This window comes from Myotis daubentonii, chromosome X (genome assembly GCF_963259705.1).
Source record: "Myotis daubentonii chromosome X, mMyoDau2.1, whole genome shotgun sequence".
Classification (NCBI taxonomy): domain Eukaryota; kingdom Metazoa; phylum Chordata; class Mammalia; order Chiroptera; family Vespertilionidae; genus Myotis; species Myotis daubentonii.
In genome coordinates this window covers 5,735,019-5,751,208 of record NC_081861.1, presented here as the reverse complement: position 1 = coordinate 5,751,208, position 16,190 = coordinate 5,735,019, and the positions used below count along the sequence as shown (strand labels likewise).

At 40.4% G+C, this 16,190-nt stretch overlaps 1 protein-coding gene across 1 annotated transcript in view; it reads right to left on the bottom strand.

The window, feature by feature from the left end:
• Positions 1-1,273: 1,273 nt before the first annotated feature.
• The window catches only part of CCNB3 (cyclin B3), a 76,054-nt gene continuing 61,137 nt past the window's right edge, over positions 1,274-16,190 (bottom strand). The window contains exons 8-12 of the mRNA XM_059679021.1: positions 9,663-9,800; positions 5,993-6,148; positions 4,985-5,134; positions 1,766-1,899; positions 1,274-1,544 (exon numbers count right to left, since the gene is read on the bottom strand). Coding sequence (XP_059535004.1) covers positions 1,472-1,544; positions 1,766-1,899; positions 4,985-5,134; positions 5,993-6,148; positions 9,663-9,800 — 651 coding nt within the window. The 3' untranslated portion in view covers positions 1,274-1,471. The remainder of the gene's footprint in view (positions 1,545-1,765; positions 1,900-4,984; positions 5,135-5,992; positions 6,149-9,662; positions 9,801-16,190) is intronic.

The window sequence follows — 16,190 nt, the reverse complement described above, 5'->3', positions numbered from 1 at the left end:
ATCAGAACAGTTGCCAGCTCTAGTGGTCTTCTGCTGTGACAGACATTACTTGTTTCAGTGGCTAGATTGTGGGGCAGACCCAGAGGTCCTAGAGGCAGTGTTTCTCTATCAACTGGAACAGGATGTTCAAAACCTCTGTGAACAAATGAGATAGCTGTACCAGTACACATCACCCCAAAGACTAGATATAGATAGATAGATATAGATGATAGATAGATAGATAGATAGATAGATAGATAGATAGATAGATAGATAGATAGATATCGATCTCACCTGAGGATATGTATTGATTTTTAGAGAGAAACATTGATTCACTGCTTCCCATTGCACCCTGACTGGGTGGGGATCAAATCCATAACCAAGGTACATGCCCCAATCAGGAATCAACCCACAACCTTTTGTTATATGGGACAACGTTCCAACCAACCGAGCCACCTGGCCAGAACAGAAATTTCTCCTCTTGACAGAAGATAAAGGCCATAAGATTTCAGCATGTCACTCCAAGCAGTTTTTTTTATTTGATTTAAACTCTAGGAAACTGCTGAACTATGAAAATAGGGCTGTCTTTGGGTGAAAATCCTGATCCCTGCCTTTTCATCGTCTAGGAAGAAGGAAAGAAAACAAACGACATAAGATATGGACCAAAGGGTATTGGTCCAGATCTGAACACTGAGGCCTGTCTGTCAAGTAAAGTTCTCCCTCCTTAGACTGGGCACTACCACCCAACCCCAGCACCACTCCAATGATCCTCCTTCTACAGGCACATCCATCAATTCACACCTAAATCAACTCAATTCCTACACCCCTGAAGTGACAGACTCCAACAGAGGAAGAAATTGTATAAGCTAGACTCTGAGGCACAACCTTTACTAGACAGGGGGGGTGGAATCCTTGGGCTATGCAATAGTATATAGAGAACAGACTGACAGCTGTCAGAGGGAAGGGGGTTGGGGACTGGGTAAGAAAGGTGAAGGGATTAAGCAAAGGAAATAAAGAAACTCATGGACACAGACAACAGTATGGTGTTTGCCAAATGGGGGGATGGGGAGAGGTAGAAAAGGGTAAATGGGGGATAAATGGTGATGGAAGGAGACTTGACTTGGTGTGGTAAACACACAATACAATATACAGATGATGTATTGTAGAATTGTATACCTGAAACCTATAGAATTTTATTAACCAATATTGCCCTAATAAATTCAATTCAATTTTTTATTTTTTTTACATAAAAAAGGGGAGGTGAGCCATTTTAGCAACAAATATTAATTTTTTATTATATTTCTAAATAAATACTACAATACTTTTTTCTCTTACATAAAAAAACTTAAACACTTAAACATTTATAACATTCAGTTTTGGAAAAGACAAACAGGGTAAAAATGAAGAAAAGTGATCAAAAAAAATTTTTCAAAGACAGAATAAATATAGCCTGGTTTATATGCTGCCAGAGTTCTAGGCCCTCATTTCAGAATTAGCGGGAGTGCAAAATTTCCTCTAGCTTCAACTTGTCCAAGGGGGGGATTTTGGTGACTTCATAAAAGTTCCTGCAAAAGGAAGAGACATCTGCTCAGTATAAAATAGCCAAAGCAAGCAGGCTTCATGGAATAAGTGGGAGATAGGGCCCTTGGTTCCCTATCTTGCTTTAACCCTGGAGCAGAAAGTAAGGTAAAAAGTACCTCAATCTTTCTTTTTCCTGAGGCAAGGATAGTCTGGGCCTCCCCATGACTGAGCACAAACCCAACCTCATCTGGAGCTTGGTACTTACGGGTGAGAATACTTGAAACACACAGTCTTGAGCCTATCATTGCAAGGATACAAAGTCAGCAGCGTGTTAAGTTTTTTGACCAAGAGGTAAAGATCAGAGATCACGAAGTCAAAGTAATGATTCAGCAAATAAGTCTGAAAGAAGCAACATAAACAGTGACTTTTACGACAGGAAGCAGACCCTTCCTCTGTGTCTACTATCCCAAATTCAAACTTCCTATCCATGGTATAGAAAGGGAAGAGAGTGAAAGACTCATACGTCATAGACACTGACCAATTATTACAGGAGTATAGGTTCCAGCCACAAACTAGTGGTATGGCTATATTCATATGTACCAGTTGGATATTAGCCCTGGCCATAGATATTCAGGTATGCTGAAATCCACTACCCCAAAAAATCCAAGGAACATGACTGACTTTGTAATTTACTCACTTTCAGATCAAGAACCAATGGACATGCAAACCTCAGAACAATCTTGAGGTCCCAACTCAATAGCCAACAGAAACTTAAGGCTGTTCCTTGTCTCTGGATCTACCAGCTATCATTCCATGCATTCATTTTCTCATTCAATTTGAAGGATGCCTACTAAGTGGCAGAAGCAATATAGCAATGTATTTAAGAGCAAATGTTCTGGAGGCAAACTACTGGGGTTCAAAATCTATTTTAACTAATAGTCTGGCCTTAAATTGGTTATTTAACCTCTTGGTGCCTCATTTTACCAATGGGGATCATTATAGTAATTACATTGCATGATTAAATGAGTTAATATATACAAAGCACATGTAACAGTCTAGCATATAGTAAGTGCCTAAATAATGCTACCTAGGATTAATATTATTAGACAGGCATGCACAGAGAGAATTATAAAATGTGTGGAAAGTGCTATGATGGAAGTGAACATAGGGCGCTGGAGGCAAAGGGCAACAAGACCCATGAACTCTGGCTAGGAGAGTAACAGAAAGCTTCATAGAGGAGGGGACATCTATAATGAGTGTTGAAAGTCAAGTAGGAGCTCCACAGGTAGAGAAAGGAAGATTTATTCTATAATATAGTGATTTTCTAAAAATATCTTAAATTAGCCTGGCTGGCATGTCTCAGTGGTTGAGCCTCAACCTGTGAACCAGGGGGTTATGGTTCGATTCCCAGTTGGGGCACATGCCTGGGTTGAGGGCTTGGTCCCCAGTGTGGGGCATGCTGGAGGCAGCTTATCAATGATTCTCTCTCTCATCATTGATGTTTCTATCTATCCCTTTCCCTTCCTCTCTGAAAGTAATAAAAAAATATTTTTAAAAAATAAAAGTATCTTAAATTATTTCCCCAAACCCCCTTTTAAAAAATATCTTACCTGGAAGCCCAAACATCTTACCTGGAATTGGAGGCAAAGGCTAAGAAGCCCACTAATTTGAATCCCCTTATCTTTATATGGCCCCGGAGACACTTCTACAGGAATCCCAGGGCTCTACTGAATACTGTTTGAAAACCACTGCCACAGGCAAAGGGCAGTCATTAGCATGCGGAACAGGGGAGTAACATGTGGTAACACATTATATTTAGTGTGTTAAATAAGATTAGTAGCCCCATTGTCACTGCACCAGTTCAGGCCCAAAAGCTGCACCTTGACTATTACAAAAGCTGACTTGACAGTGTTGCCACTCTTACACTATCACCTGGTATACCTTCTATACTGCTCTACCAGTACTATTTCCAAAACACACAAACAGGAACACCCCTGCCTCAAAAACTTCCAGTACCTTAGTATAAAATGGATCTCTCAACATGATATCAAAGGTCTTTTAAAATCTGAACATATCCTACCATTCTGGTCTCATCTCTTACCATTCCCTATTCATAAAGCCTTTGCTCTAACCACAGGAAACGTATTATTCTGCCCCCTATACATTACACCCTTTAATTGTTGCCTTCACGTCTTTTCAATTATTGTTCACTCTACCTAGAATGTCTCCTCTCACGGGTTCCTTTCAAGAGCCAATTCAAAAGTCACCTTCTTTGTGAAACCTTTCTTACCTATAGAAGCAGGATATATAGCATAGAGGATTGTGGAATCCAGACTACCAGGATTCAGATCAGGGTTGACATTTAGCTGATACTCACTGATACAAGCATGCCATGTGTTTAAACATTGAAATATTTCTATACTGGTTGGCAAGAAATTTGTTGCCTTGAGCCACTCAATTGCCCCTCTCAAGTACCTACCAGATTTACCAAGGATCCATGGGTCAGAGCCTGGCTCGGAATGGGGCCTCTAGGACCATGGCTCCAGTGCTATGGCCACACCCATTCTGATTATGCAGTACTAGTTGTACACCACTCCTAGTTCTGCCTCTCTCTAGCAAAACATGGGAATGTATTTCTTATCTATAAAATAGGGATAATACTGATCTTGTGGGGTTACTGTAAAGATTAAATGAGTTCATACAAAGTGCTCAGATCACCAAGCACTCAACTTATATAAACACAACTGTTTATAGAGTTCTTTCTCAGTACACAGAAGCTTTCCCATCAGTAGTGGCGCTGGGATTTCTAAGTTGGAGGGGCTCAGGGATGATTGGGAAGAGCATGCACATTTGTTAGCATACTCTTTCTATTTGGATTGTATGTTACATATCAGTAAAAATTCATAGTTCTCTGAAGTTGATTTTCATAAAATTTAGAAAGCATCAAACATGAGTTTTATTTCTATTAGGGAAGGAGGTTCTGGGGCCTTCCTCTTTAGAAAATAACAACACTATAGTATACCTGTAAGTCCCCTATTACACATGGACAGTTACTTTCACTACTCTGTTCTCTGGGTCAGTGCTTCAAATTCCATTCTAACAAGCTCCCTCAGGGGGTAACCTTGCTGAAGGGACTACAAGGGGCAGAAGTGAAATGGGGTCAGGTAGGAAGTGGGCCCAACCCAGCCCTGCTGCAACCAGAATAATTTCACATTAGTCTGTTTTGTGATATTGGGCTTTCAGATAAGCTTTCCTTGGAACAAAGCATACTGTGACTAAGAAAAATGGTACCAAATACTTCACAACAATTGCTATAGAAACACTTTAGGCAGCCAGGACCCTAATGTTGAGGTGTCAAAGAATTCATAACTATGGATATATGGCAGTTTTGGCACTAAATGTCCCACAGCTTTAATTTACACCTTCCTTCTCAGCCAACCTTGTGCTTCTGAATCCCAACCCCATGCCCCTAGCCAGTGTTTACCAAGTTTCCAAGCTTCGTCATGTGGAGGGCCAAAAGAAAGGAAGCAGCAGCTAGATTGGAACCCTTTTCCTGGATGAAGTCATATTCATGCAGGGTCAACTCACAGATGAATCGAGATAAGACCATTGTTCTAATGTTGACATGAATATTCTAAAGAGAGCAAAAAGACCATTTCAGCAAGCAATGTAGAAAACCAGAACTAAGCAGAAGACCCCCTTCACCTACTCTCTCCAGTTATCTCACCTCAGGCCTAAATGGCTCTCTGCCTGAACAATGTACTTCTCCTACCATCATGGTTCACACCAAGGCACTCTACCCTTGAAAGCACAGAATCTTAAGCAGGGGGAAGGGAAGCAATTCTGAAATCAGCATTAGAATTCACTACTTTCATGGTTTGTAACCAAATTACCAAATGTATTTGTGGTACCTTTTCATCTACTCTTTATGTACAAGTCATCGTTTGAAGGGCCAAAGCTTTCCAACTATAACTTTGCAGGTGGTTCCACCCTAGGATGTGTTCCATGCTCCATAATAACTCTTTCCCCCCTTTCTTGTTTGTATCTTTTTTTTTTATTATAGCCTATAACAGAGAGAGAGAGAGAGAGAGAGAGAGAGAGAGAGAGAGAGAGAGAGAGAGAGAGAGAAGGTACACTTGTAGAAGTCAATGAATAATTATGAAGTGACCTCCCTTGTAACCAATATTCAGGTGAAGAAAGAGAACTTTGCAGCATCTCTCCCAAAGTTCTTGTGTCCTTTCCTCATAAAAGAATTTTATCTCCTTCCCCTACTCTGCCCTCACCTCAAAACTTTACAGACATTCTATACAAACCTCCAATTTTCTTCCTCCTACACTTCATAAAGATTGCTAATCTAGGAGAGTCAGATTGAAGAAGAAATTCCTCTGTCCCCAATTGTCTCTTTCCCTTTACCTACCACTCAAGTAGTCACTCTTGGTATGGAAGAGACAAACCTAGCAGGAAGAAGGGGGATATGCCTTCTCTCTCTTACCATAGAAAATATGCGCAGATAATGATAGGCGACAGGAATGTTGATTTCAAATTTGAGGGCACTCAGAATGCTGATTTCCATGGCAACCATCTCATGTCGCTGAAAACCCTCTCTACGGGACTGCAGGAATCGATCCAACTTAGGTGGGCCAGTCTCCTACAGGTGGAGAGAAGAGACAGTCACACCAGGCCAAGACAGCCCACTCCTCTGCTTGGAGATGAAAAGCAGAGGGGAAGGGGTTGAAGGATAGCAGGTAATAACATTTCCTGGAATAAACCTTTAGGTTAGCTCTGAGAGCCAGCTTCTGGTTGATTTGAGTGGCCCATCTGAAACACAAAATCAGAAATACAGGAGAGATCTGCTTCAAAACTGCACCACTAGAAAAAGGATAGGGCCTCTGGGGATGGATTCTTACAGTGTTGGAAGCACATAATACAGCACAAGGGCTGGTATCAGTGGTCTCTCTTTTAATGGGTGAGAGCCAGGAATGGGAAATCTAAGGCCTACTCTGGGGGAAGGGAAGAAAAGAGGCCACAAAATGGGGAGTTAGAGATGGAAGGTAAGTCCTCACTATGTGTCCTAGCCTAAGGAATAAATAAGGATGTTTGGGAAGGGGCACCACTGGAGTAACAGGCAGTGAGAGAGAGGCAGGCACAGAGGGAGCCTAAGCTGAGACTGAGGACTACAGGGGGTGGGGGGATGTGCATGGGGGTAAGACTGGGGGGATCCAGGCCAGCCCAAGGGTGAGAAGAACCCTATCTGGGAGTACCTTCCCACGCCCCACCCTCTGCAGACTGAACCTTGATTATGGGGAGAGGACTAGAGGCAGAAAGACCACTGAATTTTCTCTCTAGAACCGCCGTTCTCAACCTGTGGGTCAACACATATATAATTACATATTATATATATAATTACATATATAATTACGGGTGGAGTAGCGAGTGGAACAAGGAAGTAAGTTTTTGTGATTAATCACTATGCTTTAATTATGTTCAATTTGTAACAATGAAATTGGGGGTCACCACAACATGAGGAACTGTATTAAAGGGTCACGGCATTAGGAAGGTTGAGAACCACTGCTCTAGAAGCATCCACCTGCCTACCCCAGCCTTTAATTCAAACTTTTCTCTGTCTCTCTAGTTTCAGATCACAAACTGGATTAACCCTCTGGTTTTTCAGACAGGAAATTGGGGCCCAGAGAGAAGAAGTAACTTGCTCAAGTTCACAAAGCAACCTAGTGGTTAAGACCAGGGCAAGACACTCTCTTCCATTTCTCTACTCACCACTGGTTCCTTTCTTCTCTTCTCATACCATCTCCACACCTCCCCTTGCAAAAGTCTTTCTGTACTTATAAATCCTGTGAGGGGAAGACCTCCTTCAACAACAACAAAAAACTTAGTGGGGGGCCCTTTGTCCTGGCAAACAGAAGAGACATGCTCCTGGTTCCAAGGTTTGCTGAGAACAGCCCCCTCTTACTCTCCTCCTCCCTCCTGCTCTCTAGGGACCCACACTGCTTTTTGAAAAAAATTTTTTTATTGATTTCAGAGAGGAAGGGGAAGAGAGAGAGAGAGAGAGAGAGAGAGAGAGAGAGAGAGAGATATCAATGATGAGAGAGAACTATTGATGGGCTGCCTCCCACAGAAACCCAGGACCTTTCAGTCTGCAGGCCAACGATGCTCTATCCACTGAGCCAAACGGGCCAGGGCCCCAGCTGCTTTTTTAAGGGGGCATCGCTGGGGTAACAGGCAGTGGGAGAGAGGCCGGCATTTTTACTCAAGCCATAAAAATGGCCCTAGGTGGGGAAAGGGAAAGGGGGAAGGGAGAGAGGCAAGAAGAGAGGAGGAGGTGGGACAAGGGAAAGAGCCAGGGAAATTGTAAGCTAGCAGTGGAGGAAATAAGCCAGAAAGGAAAGCAGTAAGGGAGGGCATGAGAGAAGAGGAGGGGAGAGAGGGAGAAAAGGGAAAATGAGACTAGGGAGCAAAGGAGGAAAGGATAATGGAAGGGAGCAAGTAAGAGTGAGTCGGAGAGAATTAGCAAGGAAGCAAGAAAGAGAGGAAGCTATTGGAGAAGGAGCAGAGAGGAAGCATGGAGGAGGGGGAGCAAGGGAACCAGAGAGTAGGTGGATAGGGAAGAAATGAGCCAGAGAGGGAAACAATGAAGCAGAGAAGAAGGGAGGGGGAAGAGAGAGAGGAAGCAAGAAAAGAAGGAGACTAGGGAGTGAGGGTGGTAGGTAGGGAAGGAAGGAAGGAAGGAGCAAGAGAGGAGAGGAGAGAACAAATTAGCAAAAAAAGGGTGGAGGAAGTAGGGTAGGGGGAAGCCAAGGAGAGGGTAGGAGCAAGGCACAAGGGAAGTAAGGTGGGGGAGGTAGGGACAAGTTAAGGGAGAGGAGAGAGGATGAGATAGAGCAGAGAGAGTTTGCAAGAGAAGGGGAGGAGAGGGGGAGGAAGGGAGGAGGATGGAACAGGACCTGGGGAAGGAAGGGTGTGAGGGTAGGAAAGTGGCAGGGAGGGAGACAGAGGAATGAGGGTTACAAAGGTGGGAGGAAGGGAAGGAGGAAGGGGACCAGTGAATTAAGGACGGGTGGAGTAGCGAGTGGAACAAGGAAGTAAGTGAACAGGTAAGGGAGTGAGAAAGAGAGGGAGCCAGAAAGGAAAGGAAAAAGCCAGAGAGAGGAGCCAGTATGGATTGAGTGAATACACAAAGTAGGGACAGTAAAATCGAGGGATGGATTAAGAGAAGACTGGAGAAAGATTGTTAGAAAGTGAGGACATAGTGAAGTTAGGGCTTAAGTGATAGAGCACAGAAGTGAGATGAGGGCAAGGACAGCAAGAGAGGGAGGGAGAGAAGGAGGGAAGTAAAGAGCAAAAAAGAGAGGGTTGGAGTTTGGGAGGGAGGTACTGAAGGACTAGGTAGGAAGTGAGTGAGCAAAGGAGGAAGGAAGGCAGGAAGTGAACTAAAGATAGAGCTGTAGAGGGAGGGAGCTGGCAGAGGAACACAAAAACAAACACAGTTCTAAACCTCTTTGAACTCAGTAAAAGTAGCTACTACCTTTCTGCTCCTAAACCCTAAGGTTTTATACAACTAGCCTATCTGAAGGAAAAACGGGAATTGTACGAGATCATTTAAAATCTAAAGAAGAGGAAAGAATCAGAGAAATTATAATTTCCTTTATAATTATGATTATAAAGGAAAGCACAGCTACTTGCTTTTATACTACCAGTTCAAAAATAACTATTTCACTTAGACTCACTACCAGGCCATTTTCTCTTAAATGTCTCCAGCACCCAGGTTTGGAAATTCTTTCTTATATATACAATTCAAGACTCCACTTGAAAGAGATGGAGATGGTGGTGGGAAGAAGAAAAGGGGGGTGGGGCACAGAGAATCTAACAACCCATTAAATAGGCACACACCCACATATGTATATATTAGAGAAAATGGAAGAATCTTGTTGATTCCAGAAAATAAATACACCACCACTGCCACCTAACACCAGCTTCCCTGCTGGGGAAGATAGATTAAAAAATTAGTAAGAAATATTATTTTCATACAGACATAGGTACAAATATATATACAAATACACATATACACACATATATAGACATGTGGATACATATGACTTGGATAGAAATCAGATTGATTAGTTTTCTCCAGGTCCTATGGACTCAACCTCAAGTTTTGCTGCAATCAGAAAAGCAGTGGCACCAAGGAGTTGCAGATTCTCTTCCTTGCATTTTTTCTTCATAAGGTAGTGATCCACCAGCTTCACTGCCAAGTAGAGAGACTCATGATTCAGATTACAGTTAACCTGGAGGAATACATAAACAGGGCAAAAATCTGCATATTGTCCAGCTCCAAAATCATATTCACATAAATCTAACTACCTGGTCTGTGGCATTGAGCACAGTAGAGCTACCAGACCTGGCCAGCTGAGATTCAACTATGAATATGGGAACTAGTTCAGGTAGGTGCCTGTATGTATGTGTATATATATATATATATATATATATATATATATATATATATATATATATATCCTGTGACTCTGAGAACGCTGGCATTATCTATCCCTAACTTTGGGTAGGTAACCAGTCTTATAAGTCAGAGAGAGGCTCTGCCTTCTCTAGGAACACCCTGAGTGAACAGACCTCTCTCCTTGATCTCCAAATACATACTTGATATTCTTGCGTTCCCTATTTGCTACCACCTTGTATAGTGAATTCCCAGAAGAAATCATGTTTATTTAGCTCTGAAACAGAGACTTGTTTTATTTATTAGTTTATTCATCCATTATTACCTATTAGAATGTATAGATTGGGAGCAAGTACCAATAGTACCATTTGGAAGTGAGCTGAGGGGCTGAAGAAGCCAGAATGAGATTAAAGAATTAATCTCCCTTCTTTTATTTATCCTGCCCTCACCAATTCCAAAAAACCATCTCCTATAAAAGTAGTCCCAGAGTTAGTGTTCGCATCTATATAGCATCTTTATAAAAATTAGAAAAAAGGTAACTTCTTTGGGTGAATTCAGCCCTGAAGGCATACATCTTATCAAGTAGATAATACCTTTATATGAATTAGCAAAAGGTACCCCTGCCTCAGGGCATAGCAGCCCCACAGCCAGAATGCACAGCTTGGCAAACAAGAGTATAGCTGGATTCCATTGTCTGCTTTTGCCTTCACTAAAGGCAACGTATAGCCACAATTTGCACTGTACACAGGGGTCCTACTCAACCCTCCATGATGCTTCTTCCTCACAATCCCTTGGGGTCTTAGGGTTTGAAAACAATAAGATCTATATTTGTCCAACAGCTCAACCAATGCCTGAACCCTCTCTTTAATGTCTCTACCAAGTAGTTGTTCAGTTCCTGCCATAAAACCTCCAAATACAGCCCAATCTCTCCTCTCCTTGAATAGTTTTAACAGAAAAATCTTCCTTATATTGAGTAAAAAAAAATCCTCCCTGTAAGTTTCACTTACTTCATTGGGATTCCTTTTATTTAGGCTACTCTTATTGACTAGAGCAGGGGTAGGCAAACTTTTTGACTCGAGGGCCACAATAGGTTCTTAAACTGGACCGGAGGGCCGGAACAAAAGCATGGATGGAGTGTTTGTGTGAACTAATATAAATTCAAAGTAAACATCATTACATAAAAGGTTATGGTCTTTTTTTTTTTTTTTTTTTTTTAGTTTTATTCATTTCAAACGGCCGGATCTGGTCCGCGGGCCGTAGTTTGCCCACAGCTGGACTAGAGCCTAGTTTACTACAAAGTAGGTCAATAAGAAGCTTTGGAGAAGTGGATGTATATTAGCATGCATGAATGATTATTAGAAGATGGTTGCATACATTGATTCAGCAATAGATATATTAAGCTTTTAAATAACAGAAATACCAAAAAGCTGTTCCTATTGTTCCTAGGATATGGCCTTGGATATTCTCAGAAATTGCCTTCGTTTCCTATTACTGCTATAATAAATTATTACACACTTAGTGGCTGAAAATAACACAAATCTATTATCTTACAGATCTGGAGTTCAGAAGGTCAAAATAGTACTCACTGGGTTAAAAAAAAATCAAGGTGTTAGCAGGGCTATGTTTTTTCTAGAGGGTCTAAATGAAGAATCCTTTGTCTACCTTCTAAAGGATTCCTGCACTCCTTGGTTTGGGGTCCCTTCCATCTTCAAAGCCAGCAATGGCCAGCTGAGTCTTACTCACACTATATCATTTTCTGACTTCCTCTTCCACAATTAAGGACTCTTGTAATTACATTGGGCCCACTTGGATAATCAAGGGTAATCACCATCTTAAATTCAGTTGATTACAATCATAATTCCATAGTCTACTTAATTTCCCTTTGTGAGTATGCAAAACACAAAGTTTATTCTTACATTATTATTTATTAATTATTGTATTATTTTCCATATGAACAACTGTAAACCTACTTTTGGCCACTCCTGTATTCACAGAGGATGTGGACATTTTATTCTGTCTACTACATTTTCCAAAGAAATGTCATTAAGAAAGGAAAGAGGAGAATTCATGCAGATGAAGGTTAATGACTACCACTTTAAATATCAAGAAATTGAGGTCAATTACAAAAACAAAGAAAGTAGAAATGGAAATCAGCAATTCTCTGAGAATGATGCCTCTGTGAACAAATGACAAAGTCAGTGCTTGTGTAGCCTCCTGCCAGTACTTCACATAGGCACTTGGCCACCCATGCAGCAGGTTGTTATCAAATGGAAACACCTAAAAGTGTGGGTAATACCTGAATGAATGGTTGAAATTTGGAGTCAATAAATATTTAAATCAGCAGCTGTCAGTTATAGCAATCCTTCTTCCTTGAATGTAAGACATTCTAACATAATTCTTCTAACATAATTCCACCACTTGGGACTAGACAAAATAAGCTAATCCTTCTTGTGACAGCCCTTCAACTAGGGCAGGGGTGGGCAAACTTTTTGACTCGAGGGCCACAATGGGTTCTTAAACTGGACCAGAGGGCCAGAACAAAAGCATGGATGGAGTGTTTGTGTGAACTAATATAAATTCAAAGTAAACATCATTACATAAAAGGGTATGGTCTTTTTTTTGTTTTGTTTTATTCATTTCAAACGGGCCGGATTCGGCCCGCAGGCCGTAGTTTGCCCACGGCTGAACTAGGAGGACATCTGTGATAATGTCAACAATAAAAAATAAATTAAAAAAAAACAGTTATTATGTCTCATATACATCTCCATTCTAGACCAAATAACTTGACTTCACATGATATGGTTTTCTGTTCCCTCAGCATCAGGCTCCAAATGAAGACCCTAACTTTGTGTCAATTAGAGAAGAGTGGCAGTGCTCTGGGTAATTTCAAGCAGCTACAACAAATGTAGATAAGAAACCTTTTAGCATAGTAGCAAGGTTCTCTTCCTTGTACTGACTTTGGCTAGCACACCCTTTCAATTGTTCATAAAGATTATTCTCCTTATCTGGAGATGGGTACGAAGAAAGAAAAGGGAAGTGATAAATAAAACTATAGAAAATATAAAGACTAATCTTAGTCTTGAACTAGAAGACAAATCTGACAAAATTCATCTTTTTTAAAAAATAATTCTTTATTGTTGAAAGTATTACATATGTCCCCCTCTTTCCCCCCTTGACCCCCTCCAGCCCGCCCCCTCCTGATCCCCAGGCCTTCAGTACCCTATTGTCTGTGTCCATGGGTTATGCATATATGCATACAAGGTCTTTGGTTGATTACCTACAACCCACCTACCCTCTTTCGCCTTTCCTCTGAGATTAGGCACTCTGTTCCATGCTTCCATCTGACAAAATTCATCTTAAATTCCAAAAGTAAAAGATCATTTTCCACAGTGATGAATAAACAGAGAAAATCAACCAGATATATGAAAAAGGAAAAGTAATTTTTCAAGGAGAAAGGTTCTGAAGAATTAGAACAAATGTCTACTTATGAAACCATTTTATTCCACAAAACTGAAATAAACTTTTAAAAATTACACTCTCAACAAGATCTGAGAGGATATTGAATCCAGGAAAAGAGAACACTGGGATCCAGAATGTCTAGTTTCTGGTGAAAAAGCAATTACTTAATTTAAAAATGTAATAAAGGCAGTGAACAGTATATTCATAATCATGACAACAAACAGATAAATGATTTCAAAGGAATTCTCCCAGAACTGAGAGGTAATGAGTGAAAACTTGAGACACAAAGAGAATAGATTCTGGAGACACTCACTCACACTCATACACACACCATCAAAATGAGAGAAAAGGCAGAAGAGAAATAATAATAGATAATGTCTCTGAGCCATAGAAAGACTGAACCTTTAGATTGAATGAACCAACAAAATTAAGTAAGATAGGTCTACATCTAGAAAATTAAAAAATAATTATTTATATGGAAGGTAATGTATTAAACAATATCTGGACCTAAAAGTCTAAAATTTTTGACTAACAATAAAAGAAGAAATAAACTAAAAATATATGATCACTTCTTTCATGAGGGGCAATTAATAGATCAGACACACCAAAGGGGTTAAATAACTAAATAATGTCTATATCCACATAATAGAATATTATACAGCAGTTTAAAAGGTAGATCTATATTTAAAAGGAAAGATTATTAGGACTCATTCTTAAGAGAAAAGAGCAAGTTGCAGTGCAATATGTACAGCATGACTTATTCATATAAGAAAAATACCATAAAACCCACTCATTAAAGAGTTGTATTTTATATGTGCATATATGCATGTATGTGGATGCATCCTTTTATTACTCATATAATTTAAGACTTTAAAGAAAGGATAGTCAAATATTAATAAAAATGATAAGACATGACATACAAAAAGAGATCTGAAAGGATATACTCTAAACTATAGTTGTTACTTCTGAGGAATAAGAATATAGGAAAAAAGTTGTTGACTTTATATACACACATATATACAAATATGTATATGAATACATGCATACATACTATAAACATGTTCATTTTGTAGTTTGTTTTTTTTAAAGTATATTGAGCAGAGAAGTTAAGGTGAAATGGAGGGGGTGAAGAATTGCCAGAAGAAATTAACTAAACAACAATGGTTGTGGGTGGTCCCCACATTGTTATAAGACTTTTTGGTAAGTTAAGCAGAAGACAATAAATTAGCATATAAATTATATAAGAACTAGTGGCGCCCTAACCGGTTTGGCTTGGTGGATATAGGGTCGGCCTGCAGACTCAAGGGTCCCGAGTTCGATTCCGGTCAAGGGCATGTACCTTGGTTGCAGGCATATCCCCAGTAGGGGGTGTGCAGGAGGCAGCTGATCGATGTTTCTCTCTCATTGAGGTTTCTAACTCTCTATCCCTCTCCCTTCCTCTCTGTAAAAAATCAATAAAATATATATTTTTAAAAAATTTTTAAAAAAAGAACTAGTGGCCCATTGCAGGAAGATTTGTGCAACAGGCCTTCCTTCCCCTGGCAGCCAGCACTGGTTTTCCTCTGGAACCCAGGATACAGGCCTTTGGTCCGGCCACAGCAGCAAGGCTTGGCTTCTCTGCTCTGGCTGCTCCCAGCCCCTCCTTTTTTTTTTTCCAGCTCCTTGAGCAGAAGCCAGGGCTGGCTGGAAGCCCCTGGCGACCCAGGCCCCCAGCCCCTCCTTGAGCAGAGCCCAGGGCGGGCTGGAAGCCTGGGTTGCCCCCAGCAACCCAGACCCCCAGCCACTCCTTGAGCGGAGTCCAGGGCCGGAGGGAAGCTTGGCTTCCTCCGTCTCTGGGACCAACCCACGCCTCCTGCTCGCTCCAGCTCTGTGGCCACTGCCATCTTCAGTCGTCTTCAGTCTTCACTCCACGCCTGTGTATGCAAATTAACCGCCATCTTTGTTGGGTTAATTTGCATAGTCACTCTGATTGGCTGGTGGGCATAGCAGAGTGACACCAATTTGCATGTTTCTCTTTTATTAGTGTAGATTATTAAGCCAAAATTAATTGATATAATGATCTTTGTACCTATAGAGAATACATATTTTCTTCAAACATTAGTGATAAACCTCATTAACTTAAGAAAAGCAAAATTCATCATTCAGATCACATTCTTAAAACACAATGCAATAAATCTAAAAATTGGTAATAAAAATATAAACCAAACAAGCCAATTAAAAACAAAGCATTTGGGGGAAAAAGGTAAGCACTATTTCTTTAAGAAAAAAAAAACAAAACCTGAGTCAAAGAGGAAGTAAAAATTTCAATTACAGTTTATTGAGAAAAAAACAAGATAGCTACAATACTGTCTGTCAAAACTAATGAGGTGTAGTCAGAACTGTTACTTAGAAGAAAATGTACAGTTTTGGAGCTTTTACTATGAAGTCAGAAATAATTAAAATAGACTATGCCTTCATTTCAGAAAGCTAGAGGAAAACAAAATAAATTTAAATAAAATATAAAGATGAAAACAGATGCTAATGAATTTTCTTTTTAATTTATTGATTTGAGAGAGACAGTAAGGGAGACAGAGACATACATAGATTTGCTGTTCCACTTATTTATGCACTTACTGGTTGATTCTTGTATGTACCCTGAATGGGGATTGAACCCAAAACCTTGGCCTATCGAGATGACACTCTAACCAACTGAGCTATGCGGCCAAGGCTGAAATTTTTATTTTTATGTTTTTGAATTTTGTATCTTATTTATTTATTTAAATTAAAT